Raw genomic sequence first — 14,115 nt, forward strand, 5'->3', positions numbered from 1 at the left:
CATATATATGTGTTAGCATACAGCATTTGTTCTTCTCTTTCTGACTTACTTCACTCTGTATGACAGACTCTAGGTCCATCCACCTCACTACAAATAACTCAATTTCATTTCTTTTTATGGCTGAGTAATATTCCATTGTATATATGTGCCACATCTTCTTTATCCATTCATCTGTTGATAGACACTTAGGTTGCTTCCATGTCCTGGCTATTGTAAATAGTGCTGCAGTGAACATTGTGGTACATGACTCTTTTTGAATTAATGGTTTTCTCAGGGTATATGCCCAGTAGTGGGATTGCTGGGTCGTATGGTAGTTCTATTTTTAATTTTTTAAGGAACCTCCATACTGTTCTCCATAGTGGCTGTATCAATTTACATTCCCACCAACAGTGCAAGAGGGATCCCTTTTCTCCACACCCTCTCCAGCATTTATTGTTTGTAGATTTTTTGATGATTCGCTAACTCTTTTTTTGTCTTTTGCAACACTGAATCTATGAGTGATTTTTGAAATAGTGTCTTTGAAGCATTAATTTTAATTTAGAACATCATATATTCTAATGAATAACTAGGACTGGGATATAAATATTTCATGACTTTCAAATGTAATTGGGTGCTTTGGTTTTATTACTTACCCTATCTATAATTCATAGCATATACTTCCTTTCTTCCATGCCTTAGAAAGTATTCTCTCTAATTTGTTCAAAACAAAAGCTGGTTTATTTTCCTTATCAGTAGAACATGCTGTTATATGCTGCTTTTAGTTGAATATGAATGCATTAGGTACTCTGAAACCTGTGTCTTTATGTGTTAATTGGTTTGCCTTTATAAATTAATTGGAGGGATCTTTGAGATAGAGCACTTAGCAAAATTAAGTGCTCAGCAAAATTAAGTGCTCCATAAATATTTTAATAGTATGATTGAGAATTTATATGTGAATAGTCTCTTAATATTTATTCAGTTTTATCTCACTGAAATATTTAGGCAAATGTTTAACTTCTTATCTTTCTGTACCTCCTCCCCCAAACCCGGGGGGAAGAAATCCTACAGTTTTTTCTGGCTACCCTTTTAGTGTATGACGTTCTATAAGCAGAATAAAGAAACTCTTACTCTTTTTGGGAGCATTTTTTTAAATTTTAATCCGTGGGATTGATAGATAGTACTCAAGCTGTGAAAGTCTAGTACTTCTTTTTATCACCAAGGGAACTCTCATCAGATCAGTTCCAAATACTGTGTGACTGTAAGCCTGAAGCTGGAGCACTGTGTCCATTTTCTGTGTGGATCCATTTCATTTTCCAAAAAGCTCAGTGTCAAGCTGTGCTGTGCTTAAGGGCATATTTTTAAAACTGGTGAGCTTAATCCATAGTGGAGTTAACAGTTTTATCCTTTGAAGAGGAGTTTCTTCTCCTGTGTTTCTACCATACCTTGTGAACACCTTCACCTTGCATTTATTGTTTTTCATTGTAAGGATTTGTGTGTCTACCTTTATATCCTCTTCTTTTTGGTGCCTAGTCTTCAGGGCCTGATACTTTGAAGATGCCATTAGGTAATTGTTGAATGAATGAGTAAGTGCTAACTCTTTTTAAGACAGTATAATATCCAATTAGATAATCTGTTTTATTAAAAAGAACCAGGATGTAACAGCATTTTCTATTAAATTCTAAAGAAATAACTGGCTTCAGTATGTTGTTTTCTATTCCTAAATTTTATTTCATGCAATAAATTTGGTACTTGTTTAAAATTGTTAATATTTACCATGGAGCTTTGTGTCTCTATGTAATGTCTAATTTATCTTTAAAAGGATATGTGCTTAATACATTACATCTAGTAAATATTAAATATTTGCTGCCTGGGACCTATTAAGTCTGTCAGTGTTTCTTGAAGTAAGTCGCCTTCTTTACTAATATAATTCTTTTGCTTCCTCTACTCCTGTTGTGATAGATACGACCATACGTAGGGTGTTTGGTACAGTATTTGCCTCTTCTTTGGAAGCAGAGTGAAGAACACAATATGTTGAGATGTGCTATTTTGACAACACTTATTCATCTTGTTCAGGTAAGTTACTTCTCCACAGTTTCTTAGTTTAGTATTTTTTCTTCTTTAAAATTTTTTTACTGTTTTCATGTGGTTTTTGTCAGTGATAGTAAAAGGTCTTACATTTGTCTCATGTGTGATCTAAACAGTTTAAAAATACCTTTTATATGTTTACTATGGGCATTTTTTGACATAAAAATATTCTCTACTTTTAAAAGACGATTTCTTTCACTGGATGTAGTTTTCCCCAATGATGGTAGACTTGTGATTTGTGCAGTCAGTCACTTGTTCTTTGCATGCAGCTTCCCTGGTATTCAGAACTCTTATGCATAAAGTTACTCTCCATTTTCACTCTCTTTCCTTGATTTAATATAAAAATTTTCCCTTTCACATATTGGGAAGGCAGAAAAACAGGTGAATTGCTTTTGAGGGAAGGAATGAATTTGATTTTCAGTATCTTGCCTTTGAGGTATGGGGATGTGCAGCAGGAAGAGAGGACCCTAAAATTTCAGAGAGAGAGAAAGAGAGAGAGAGAGAGAGAGAGAGAGAGAGAGAGAGAGAGAGAGAGAGAGAGAGAGAGAGAGAGAGAGAGATGGGACTGTAGTCCTCATTTGAACTGTTATAGTGAATTATAGTCTGATGGTGAGAGTATGGTGAGGAAAGCACTTAATGCCAAGACTTAGAATATCTGGCTACAGGGATGCACAAGTGATTTTTACTGCCTTGCCCCAAAGTTTGATAGATTTTTTCCAATGGGGAGTTCTCTTTTGAAATTAAGAATTAATACTATGAAATGTTCTAATAAGTTAAAAAAAACCCTGTCTAATATTAGTTTTAAAAAAACCTTTCTCTGTTACCTTGGTACTTTTTTGAAACATAAATTCATTCTTTCACTAAATATTTATGGATGAGTTTTGCAGTTACAAATTCCTGAGGCAGCTTTAGATACTTGATTAGTGATACAAAATTTTTTTTAAAGTACTTTCTTTTTAATAAATGTCTGGCCTAGCATCTCTTCTTGTCTATCCTTTAATTCTTGTGATTATCCTGAAAAATTATATCCCTTTTATAGATGGGGATAGAAAGGCTACGAGAAGGTTAACAAGTAGCCTGAGATTGCTCATGTAAGTGTCAGAACAAAGAGTGATCGCCATATCTTTTGCTTTATATCCCTGCCAAATTTGTTTTTAGACTCAATTTTTGTGAGGGAGGTGTGTCTCTTCAGGCAATGTTACCTCAGGAAATCTTAGGAAGCCATAGTAACTTGCATGGAATGTTTGGAGTATATAGGACCTTTTTCTTTAATCCTGACATTTAAGTACCCTGTGTATTTGTATAGGCCAGGGATACAAACCTCCGTCTAAGTAATCATCTGCCCTTCCTAGAGAAAGCATATAACATTTAATATTAAAATTGAGACTAGCTTAAAATAAGTTTTTCAGGGGATTCCCTGGTGGCGCAGTGGTTAAGAATCCGCCTGCCAGTGCAGGGGACACGGGTGTGAGCCCTGGTCCGGGAAGATTCCACATGCCATGGGGCAACTAAGACCGTGCGCCACAACTACTGAGCCTGCGCTCTAGAGCCCGTGAACCACAGCTACTGAAGCCCACACACGTAGACCCCGTGCTCAGCAACAAAGAGAAGCCACCACAATGAGAAGCCCGCGCAGTGCAACAAAGAGTAGCCCCTGCTCACCGCAACTAGAGAAAGCCCGCGCACAGCAAATAAGAGCCAACGCAGCCAGAAATAAATAAATAAATCTATTAAAAAAAAAAAGTGTTTAAAAAAATAAGTTTTTCAGTCCTTTGAGAAGATTATACTAGGGTTATAGGTAAGTTTCCTTTCATGGAAAACAATTCATCTTTTGACTTTATTTTTATTTATTTATTTATTGAAATATAGTTAGTGTACAAGCCACCCTTTGAATTTTAAAATTTAATAGGCAGATATTAGTGTAGGTATTTGTATATTTTTGTTTTCATTTTTTAAATTCTGGGAACCCAGACTGATAGTCTCTGACTGAGGAGTGTAATAATGGATGAAAATAAACTTACTCGTCTGCAGTAGTTGGCCTCAGTGGAAGTAGGCATTCATTCATTGAATAAAGATTTTTTGAACAGCTGCAATATGCAATACATGGTACTAGGCACTGGGATGCAGAAATGAATAGGGCAAGCTCTTTGTGAATGTGGCTGTCTAGGGGAAGACTGAATAGCTAAGTGCTCTGTTAGCAATAAGAACATGATGCTGTGGGGCACTTGGTAGGTTACCCATCTTAGACTGGAGGGTGAGGTGGGACATCAGGGAAGGCTTCCTTCATAGGTGATACCCAAATAGTGTTGAACAAGAGGTGTTAATGAGATACGGTGGTTCAGGGATGAGAGTGGTAAAGATATTTTAAACAAATTGACCAGCATATGTAAAGCCCCCTGGACATGTGAGAATGGGATACTTTTTTTTTTTGAGTTTATTTATATATATATATATATATATATATATATATATATATATAAATTTTTTTTTTTTTTTTTTTCCGGTACGCGGGCTTCTCACTGTTGTGGCATCTCCAGTTGTGGAGCACAGGCTCTGGACGCGCAGGCTCAGTGGCCATGGCTCACGGGCCTAGCCGCTCTGTGGCATGTGGGATCTTCCCAGATCGGGGCACGAACCCGTGTCCCCTGCATCGGCAGGCGGACTCTCAACCACTGCGCCACCAGGGAAGCCCTTGAGTTTATGTATTGATTAGTTTTGTATGTAGATAGGTTAAGGAGTCAGTTCTTGAAGACTTTTTATGAAAAGTAGCAGTATATCCATTTCCTATTTGGTGGAGGAATCTACTTTCAACACTTATAGCCCTGTCTCTTTGGTTTTTTATCTCTAGCTCTAAGTAACATACTTATATTGTTCATTCTTGATTTAAGCATTTTAGGCATTATCTCTTGACCACCCTGTTTAGAAGATGAAATTTTAATTCTTTCATTTCCCTCTGTATGACTCCTATTCCTCCCATCCTCCCAATATAGTTAGATTGTAATTTAAATTACGTCATTATTTAGTGTTTTTATTTGTGTGACTATATAAAGGCTATTGAAGGCATATATCATTATGTTATGGTTAATTTTCTTTATTGTACAACCATCCTCCTAATCTTCACTCCTATATAATAATTTGTTTGCTTAGTTTATAAGTTTTCTATTACTGTGTAACAAATTATCACAAAAGTAGTGGCTTAAAACAACATCCAAAATAACTTATAGTTCTGTAGATCAGAGGTCCAGCACACCTTGTCTGTACTCTTTGATCAGGGTCTGACAGGCTGAAATTGAGGTGTCTGCCAGGCTAAGTTCTCCCCTGCAGACTTTGAGGAAGACTTGTCTTTATAGTCAGTCCCCTTGTTGGCAGAGTTCAGTTCCTTGATCTGTAGGACTGAGGTCCCAGTGTACTTGCTGTCTGTCAGCTGGGGCACCTCTCAGTTCCTAGAGTCCAGCCACATTCCTTGATACATGGCCCCTTCCATCTTCAGCGTCAGCAGTGGGGAGATTCTTGGCTGTCAAATCCCCTCAGGCTTTGAATCTCTAACTTTCTTTTATGCAAGTAACTAAAGAAAACTCTCTTTTAAAGGATTCATGTGGTTAGGTCAGGCTTATGTGTATAATTTTCCTGTCATAAGGTCGTTCAGTTTGGGACCTTAATCACATCTGTAAAGTAATATCTAAATTAGCACTTGAATGAATAACTGGCAAATGGTGTGTGTACAACTGGGGTTAAGAATCATAGGTGGTCATCTTAGTATTCTGCCTGCTATGTTTAGTTTTCTGTGTAACTGAATCCATTCTCTCCACTTGTTATCTAAATATTCCCTCAGTGTGTTTACAGACATCAGGTATTTTATTACTTTCATCATCTTGGAATCTGGAAGATTCTTACGTGCTTTAGTCTGGCCTGGCTTTACTCTCTGTTTGTTCACAGCTGTTATAACTGGATCCCCTTTCAGTGTCATCTAAGGGGTTCTTCTTGCCTATCCTTTCTATAGGATGCCTGTTTTCTGTACCTGTCTTCTTCCTTGTTTTACTTCCTCTTTCTGTTGGAGCCCATGAATGCCAGTGGCATTTTGCAAAAGGTACATGGGAGGTAAGTTTTCTTCAGATTTTGCATGTGTGAAAATGTCTTACAGCTTTCACATTGACTGATAGTTTGGCTGAGTGTAAAATTCTAGATTATCCCTCAAAATTTTAGAGGCATTTTTCCTTTGTCTTCTAGCTTCTAGAGTTGCTTTTAGGAATCCTGAGCCATTTTAATTCTCGTTTCTTGAATGTTTCATCTCTCCTTTCCCTTTGACAACTTGTATGATCTTCTCTGTGTTCCTGTTTTCAATTTCATGATGATGTGGGTGTATTTTTATTCCACTGTTCTGGACATGTGGTGTATATTGTAAACTGGAAACTCGTGTTCTTGGGTTCTAGATAAGTCTATTGTTTTTTGTTGATTATTTCTGCACCTTCATGTTTTTCTTTTGTCTCTTTCTGAACTTCTTATTACTTAGATGATAGATGAATGAACCAGCCCTGTATCTTTCTTCATTTCTGCTTTTTCTTCTCTTTGTCCTTTTGCTCTACTTTCTGGGGTATTTCTTCAGCTTTATCATTCACCCTTTCTATTGAGTTTTTCTTTCCTGCTATAATATTTTTAATGTCTATGAGTTCTTTCTTTTTAAGTTAAAAAATTTTTATTTGTTTTTATTGAAGTATAGTTGATTTACAATATTATATTAATTTCAGGTGTACAACATAGTTCAATATTTTTATAGATTATACTCCATTTAAAGTTATTACAGAGTAATGGCTATATTTCTCTGTGCTGTGTAATATATCCTTATTGATTATTTTATACATGTTTGTGTCTCTTCATCCCATATCCTATTTTTCCCCTCCCCCTTCGATGAGTTCTTTTTTGTATTGTTGAATAATCATTTTACAGCATTTCATTTTTTTTTTTCATGAATACAATGTTATCTTTTATTCTGACAAGGATATTAATGATGTATTCTTCTAAGCTTTCATCTCTATGTGTGGTCTCTGTTTCCTTCAAGTTGCTGTTTTCTATTTTATTGTTCTGTTCTCTGTTTTTCATATTAGATATTTTAATCTTATATGTTGATCCTTGGTTGCCTGCTTTTTTTTTTTTCCCTTGTGAAAATTTGAAGCATGTACAAAAGAAGGAAGAACAGCATAATGAATCGTTAGGTAACCATCACCCAACTAAAAGAGCTATATCAACATTTTGTCTGTATAAATTTAAGAGTGAGCACTAAAAAGCTAATTGGAAGGGTTAAGTATGTATGCGAAGCTTGCTGATTGTGGATTTTTTCTTTAGGATAATCTAGCTGGAGGTTTTTTTTGTATGGGACAGATGTTTTGGTTCCGTGTTTTTCAGATCTTTCCTTAGTGAAAGATCCATCAGTCTCCCGTCTGTTACGTTATATCTCCCTGTTTTATATAGTATCCTTAGTCTTGATTACCTGATATCTCCCTATCTTTAGACGATTTGTTTTACTTAACCAGAAAATAAATGGCCAGTTCTATACTGGGTTCAGGAGAGGGCCAGTTGTTGACTGTTGCACTTGGATGAGATCTTGTCATCAGATGTCTTTTAAAATACCTTCTAGAGGTCCTATTATTTTTAATACCTCCTCTTCAACTTCCCCTTCCCAAAATACCTTGAGCTATCAGTTCCTGAGTCTTTTGGAGTTTCTGTGATATAAATCAGGTGGTTTCTTGCCCTTTTTCACTGCTGGCTTTGAGCTTTCATTTTCTGAGTCTGCTAAATCTGTTTTTCTTTCCCGCTTCCAAAAATGAGTTGCTTTTATCTCTTCTTATGCTGTCTTTGTACTTATGGTTTTAGGTCTTTAAAAGCACATCCTCATATATCCTTTTAGTGGATCTTGGGAGAGCACAGTAGTAAATGCATGTGTTAAGTCTGTCAGCTTTCTGCGGAAGTTAACAGTGATTTCTGGTACGGAGTTGTTTGGTATAGCTGCAACATAGAGTCCTGAGCTTGGGTGTGGGGGTCTGGTTAGGAAGGCATAAAGAACATCTCTTGAAGTTCAGAGGAAGAAATGTTATCCTTTGTATTTTAGAAAGGTAATCAGTGTACCAGTGGGGACACTGGTTTGGAATGGAGTTAAACCAAGGTCAAGGAAATAGTTGGGAGGCTCTTCTGTTAACCATGAAAGAGATGATGACCTGAAGTAAAGCCATGGAAAGAAGGGGAAAAATTTGAAAAATATTAGGGAGATAGAATTAAGGATTGTTTAGATTGGGAGTGAGGAGGAGGAAGAACCAGGAGGTAGTTGTGATATAATTTATTTCTAGATAGACAGTGATTCATGTCACTTGAGTTAGGAAATGCAGGAAGAGGAACCATTTTTTTTAGGAAGACAATGAGTTGGTTCACTGGTATACTTGAGAGTTTGAGATGCCTTCTGGGTGATGATGTCCTCTGTCATTTGGGGTATCTGGAGTTCAGAGGTTTTGGTTGGAGATAATAGATTTGGACATTATCAGCATGTACATGGGACATGAGAAGGGAACCAAAGACAATAACCTGAGAAATAGCAATTTTTAGAGAGTGTTGTACTTTTCTCCCCTCTTAACTTAAATTATAGATTCACAGGCAGTTGCAAAGATTGTACAGAGAGATTTCCTTATACCTTTCACCTAATTTTAAATTCCTTTTATGTTTTATGTAATTATAGTACAATATGATTTCCCCCCTTCAAGCATTTATGATAATTTTATTAATAACTGATGACTTTATTTTTGAGCTTTCATAGTATTGTAGACAACATCTTGTAGCTCTAACTGTAATTATTTCATAGTATTGTAGACAGTGTCTTACAGTTACAGTTGTGGATTGAAAGAATGTTCAAATAAATTTACTTAAAGCTGCATATTTGGGATTGGACACATTCTTCAAGCCACTAGATTACAAAGGTAAATTTCTTCAGGCTTTAACTGAGAGAGTCTTATGTTTTTAGCAGTTGCTTACTTTAGTTTTGCTAATGCTAGCATACTGTGCTCATTGGAATGTGCACTAAGTAAGTAGATTCTGACATTCCTAGGAATATTAAGTCTACTTGATATTAAAAATGAACTTGACTAGTTTTTCTTCATGTTTTTTCTTTTTTTTGTTCTGTTAAGAATTGAGCTATGGAGAGTGAAATTTAACTGAATTTTAAGGCCCAATTTACTACTTTATGAAATGTGACATTTTTATAAATCTCTTCCTTTGGAAAAATCTTTAATAAAGTCTTTCAACTGATGCTTAGTTATAGAAAGGGCCAAACTTAACATATTTCAGGATAAGCTTTATGTATTTCCACTGAAGTATCTATACCTCACTGTTAAAAATTCATATATATATACACATATATATGTCATCAAAAGGGGAATATATATGTATTTTGTTGCATTGTAATTATATGTCAACTATATTGACATCTGAATTATTTTCTAAGTGAGGAGGTGTTTGATAGTTTGGTTTCCTTTCTGTGTTTATCAGATTACAGAGATTATTATGAATTAAAAATTGACTTTCTATCCTTTTTGTTTCTTTCAAAGTGCTTAGATTTAGTGTGATATACTGAGTCAACCTCCATAAGACAGTAATTAGTCAAAGTAGAATTTTAAATTAAAACCCCTTCTTCTTCCATCTTTGTATTTTTTTTTTTTTTTTTTTTTTGCGGTACACAGGCCTCTCACTGTTGTGGCCTCTCCCATTGCGGAGCGCAGGCTCAGTGGCCATGGCTCACGGGCCCAGCCGCTCCGCGGCATGTGGGGTCTTCCCGGACCAGGGCACGAACCTGTGTCCCCTGCATCAGCAGGCGGACTCTCAACCACTGCGCCACCAGGGAAGCCCCATCTTTGTATTCTTAATTCATTAAAAATTTTAGCAGAAATTCTTCGTTAAAAAACATGCACACATTAAAAAAAGACTCCTTTTACCTTCTTGCAACATCCTTTTCCAATATCCATATTTAACTAGTGTTAACAGTTTTTTCTGTTTGCTCCCAAGAAACATTTTTATGCGTGTATCTTCATATCAGATACATAGCTATTTAAAAAAATAGTTTGGCATGTGGAATTGTTATATACATTTCTTTTTAATCCCAATTTGTCATTATTTTTGAGATTGTTTTCATTCCATGCCTAATCCTTTTTCATGGCTACTCAGTATTCTAGAATATGAAGGTATCATAATTTAATTATCTTACTGATGAACATTTAGATTGGGTTCATTTTAGCTTATTTAGGTGAGATAATTTGTAGAATTTACTACATCATTGTTAACACCTCTTCAGTTGTCAGAGAAGGAAAAATAAATATTTATATGAGAAATCTCTTAAAATGAACAGATGTGTGTAGCTTTGGTGTATATGGTTTTACTACCATTAGGCAATTGAATAATATTTTTTCCAATTGTAAACAGAACTAATTTTGTTTTAGTAGTGCTTATAATTAGAACCATTCTTTTAAAATCTGATTGATTGATTTTTTATAAGTTGGTTTTAGGGCTTTTAAATATGATAGGTGATTTTTTGGTGGGAGGTGGGACCTTAGAGTATCTTATGTTAAGTTTTATTTATACTTCCCATAGGGATTAGGAGCAGACAGCAAGAACCTGTACCCTTTCCTGCTCCCAGTTATTCAACTGAGTACAGATGTTTCCCAGCCTCCACATGTTTATCTTCTGGAAGATGGTTTAGAATTATGGTAAGAGGAAAAACTTGATACCGTGGATCTTATTTATTTATTTTCCTGGCCTTCCCTACTCATGGCAATAAAGCAAAGGTCATGTAATAGGGCTTAAAAACTCAGCATTTAAAAACAAAAAACATAAAGTCAGTTTCCCTGAACTGGGTAGCATAATACGTAGCTCCAGCTTTTCTTGGCAGCTGTCACTCAGTGTAGGCTTATAATAGTCAAAGTTAGACAGGAAGTTTCAGTAAGAACTCAGCTGAATTTCTGAATTTCTTTTGGAATTTGTAATGTAAAATGGGGAATCTTGATCAAAACTAAAAATTGACATAAAACTTCCAGCGTGTTAAATGAGATGTTTTGGGGGATATTGAGGTATTTTTAACCTCTTACTACTTTACCCAGTAAGTACTGAGATAGAATACCTCAGCCCTAAATGTTAATGCTACTTAGTCTTGGCTTATTATTTTACTGAATAAGTAGTATATAGTGTTTAGAGGTAAAAAACAAACAAACAAACCCTGTTTCTGTGGCATCTCAGAGCTACAAACTGTGAAATGAATGAATTGGAGTTAAGTAAGTACAGACTGAGCATTGACTAGAAATCTTTTTTCTTCGTCTTACTGATGGCAGCAGTTTTCTTCAGGGCCAATCTTTATTTAAGATGTAATTAGTAATACAGGAAAGGTTTTAAAGTTCTAATTAAAAACCTAGTATTGGAATTAAAAAAGCAAATCATAGAAAGTAACCACAGAAAAAATAAACATTTGTGGTATCTCCCTCCCTCACTCCTTCCCTCCCTTCTTCCCTTCCTCCCTCCCTTCCTTCAGTTTTGCTTGGATGTCTAGGAATGAACAGTTTTTTGATTCTAAGAAATTGTCTTTGATGCAAATGGTAAAATTAATGATCTGTATCAGAATACTAGATGAACAATTTAAAAACATAACTAAGGTAGATACTTATTAATTTGCAATTTGTGTTTCTCATATTCTTTTCTGGGTTATGTTGTTTGAACTTAAGTGACTTAAATGATTGTAAATTAGCATATGTTGGAGCCTCTTATATTCATATATTTTTATTCGTACAGGATGGATTACTCTAGATCAGAGGTTGGCAAACTTTTTCCCTAAAGGAGCAGATAGTAATTATTTTAGGCTTCACAGGCTATGTACTTTCTGTCCCAACTCTTCAACTCCGCTGTTTCAACACCAAAACAGTCATAGACAATATATAAACAAATGGACACGGCTATGCTCCAGTAAAACATCACTTACAGAAAAAGGGTATTGGTTTGGCCCATGAGCTATAGTTTGCCACCTTCTACTCTAGATTACAAATTAAAACATTAATCTCTGGCACACAGATACTTTTCTGTAACCATATGTATATGATATCTATCATAAAGATTAAAAATATTATAATAAAGAGGCAGACTCATATACTTATCAATATAATTACAGATTTAGTATATTAATGTGTTAATGAGAGGTATATAAATTTTTTAGGGATTATATGAACAGTGCATTATATGAACAGTGCATGAGAAGTGCATTGCTCTACTAATGGTAATTTCTTTTTTCCTAGCCTTTCGTTATATGTAAACAAAATTAAATCATTAGGATACATTTTAAAAATTTATCAAATTTATTAAAGCTAAGATTATTTAGAGAATCAGGGTACACACTTCTTAATATAATTGTCTTAACGGGTTAGAAGTCGTATTTGGAAGCAGATATAGGTGGCCAATCCCACGTATACCACTGCATTAGGTTTGTAATCATTTTCTGTGAGCCTTCTGTAAAATGAGGAAAATAATTTCTACCTTATGTGGTTGTTGTGAGCATGAGATACTGTTTGTAAAGTGGTTAGCATGTTGTGTATGATTTATAAAGTCTGAGAGAATTGGTGAGATTGCCTAGGAAGAAAAGGGCAGATAGAGATCCTTGTGCTCAGGGCAGAATCCTGAAGAAAATACATTCTGAGGTCACACGAGGAGCCATCAGAGATGATATAGGAGGAAAACCAAGCCAAGAGAGAATATTTCCTGAAAGAGGGAATGGTTAACTATGTCAAATGTTGCTGATTGTCCTTGTAAGGGTGTACAGAGAAGTGAATGGAGATGATAGGAGGGGTTTCAGTGGAGTAGTGAGAACAGAAGGAAGAATTGGAGTAGATTGAAGAATGAATTGGAGTTAAGTAAGTACAGACTGTGAGCATTGACAGCTTGTTTGAAAGTTTTTACTATGAAGAGGGTGTTGAAATTGCGTTAACAGTTGGCTAGTGCGGGAATGAAGATCTAGAGGTATGATGAGGCTCAAGAGAGTGAGATAATTGAAGGAGGCAAGAAGGGATGGGATTCAGCATAAGTGGAAGGAGTTGATTTTTTTTTTTTTTTCTTTAAATAGCAGCAGGGGTATTTCGTCCATTTTAACTCGAGGCAGGAAGATAGGTTTCTGTATTGTAGTAGAATGAGATGGGAAGGTGTTCCATCTAATAGCTTCTGTTTTCTCAACAAAATATGAAGTATAGTCATCACTTGAGTGTCATGGGCTGGAATGGGAGTATTTATAAGATGAGAGAGGTTTGTGGGGACAAAGGTATAAAATAGTTATCTTGGGGAATGGAAATTTGAACTGGTAGGGCTTACCAGTACCAGTTGATGTTTGTGGTCTTGTTTACAATGAAAAATTTTTCAGACTGATTATGTGATTTTTTTTTCATGAGTTCTTTGACCCAACATTGTTTATTTTTTTGCTGATATTAAAATATATGGTTCAGGCCTGGATTTATTGCATTGTAAATATAACATACCACTTGTAAAATTTTTTTAAACTTAATGTGAATTTTAGTGACTTCTTATAGTATCTGTTTTTGTAATATATTCACATAAATAGTAATGATAGTATCAAAGATGCAGACTTTCATGTATATCTGTTCTTTTTAACTTGTAGATTGTTAGTTCACATTATTTTGCTTTTTCATCTTGACCCTGATGTATTAAAATACCCCATTCAGTTTTTTTTTTTTTTTTTTTTTTTTTTTTTTTTTGCGGTACGCAGGCCTCTCACTGCTGTGGCCTCTCCCGTTGCGGAGCACAGGCTCCGGACGCGCAGGCTCAGCGGCCATGGCTCACGGGCCCAGCCGCTCTGTGGCATGTGGGCTCTTCCCGGACCGGGGCACGAACCCGTGTCCCCTGCATCGGCAGGCGGACTCTCAACCACTGCGCCACCAGGGAAGCCCCTGTTGCTGTTTCTTAGATTTATTTTTTATTGAAGTATAGTTGATTTACAATGTTGTGTTAATTTCTTCTGTACACCAAAGTGACTCA

The 14,115-nt window shown here is 35.7% G+C and overlaps 1 protein-coding gene across 4 annotated transcripts in view; it reads left to right on the forward strand.

Annotated features, from left to right (window-relative positions):
* The window catches only part of IPO11 (importin 11), a 434,194-nt gene that overhangs the window by 96,383 nt on the left and 323,696 nt on the right, over positions 1–14,115 (forward strand). For all 4 annotated transcript variants that reach the window (XR_013827515.1, XR_013827516.1, XM_079916153.1 and 1 more), the window contains exons 20-21: positions 1,939–2,052; positions 10,687–10,802. Coding sequence is in view for 2 of the 4 variants with exons in the window: in XM_079916153.1 (XP_079772279.1) it covers positions 1,939–2,052; positions 10,687–10,802 (230 nt within the window). In the remaining 2 variants the exon portion in view is untranslated. The remainder of the gene's footprint in view (positions 1–1,938; positions 2,053–10,686; positions 10,803–14,115) is intronic.

The sequence above is a fragment of the Stenella coeruleoalba genome (genome assembly GCF_951394435.1).
Source record: "Stenella coeruleoalba genome assembly, chromosome: 3".
Classification (NCBI taxonomy): domain Eukaryota; kingdom Metazoa; phylum Chordata; class Mammalia; order Artiodactyla; family Delphinidae; genus Stenella; species Stenella coeruleoalba.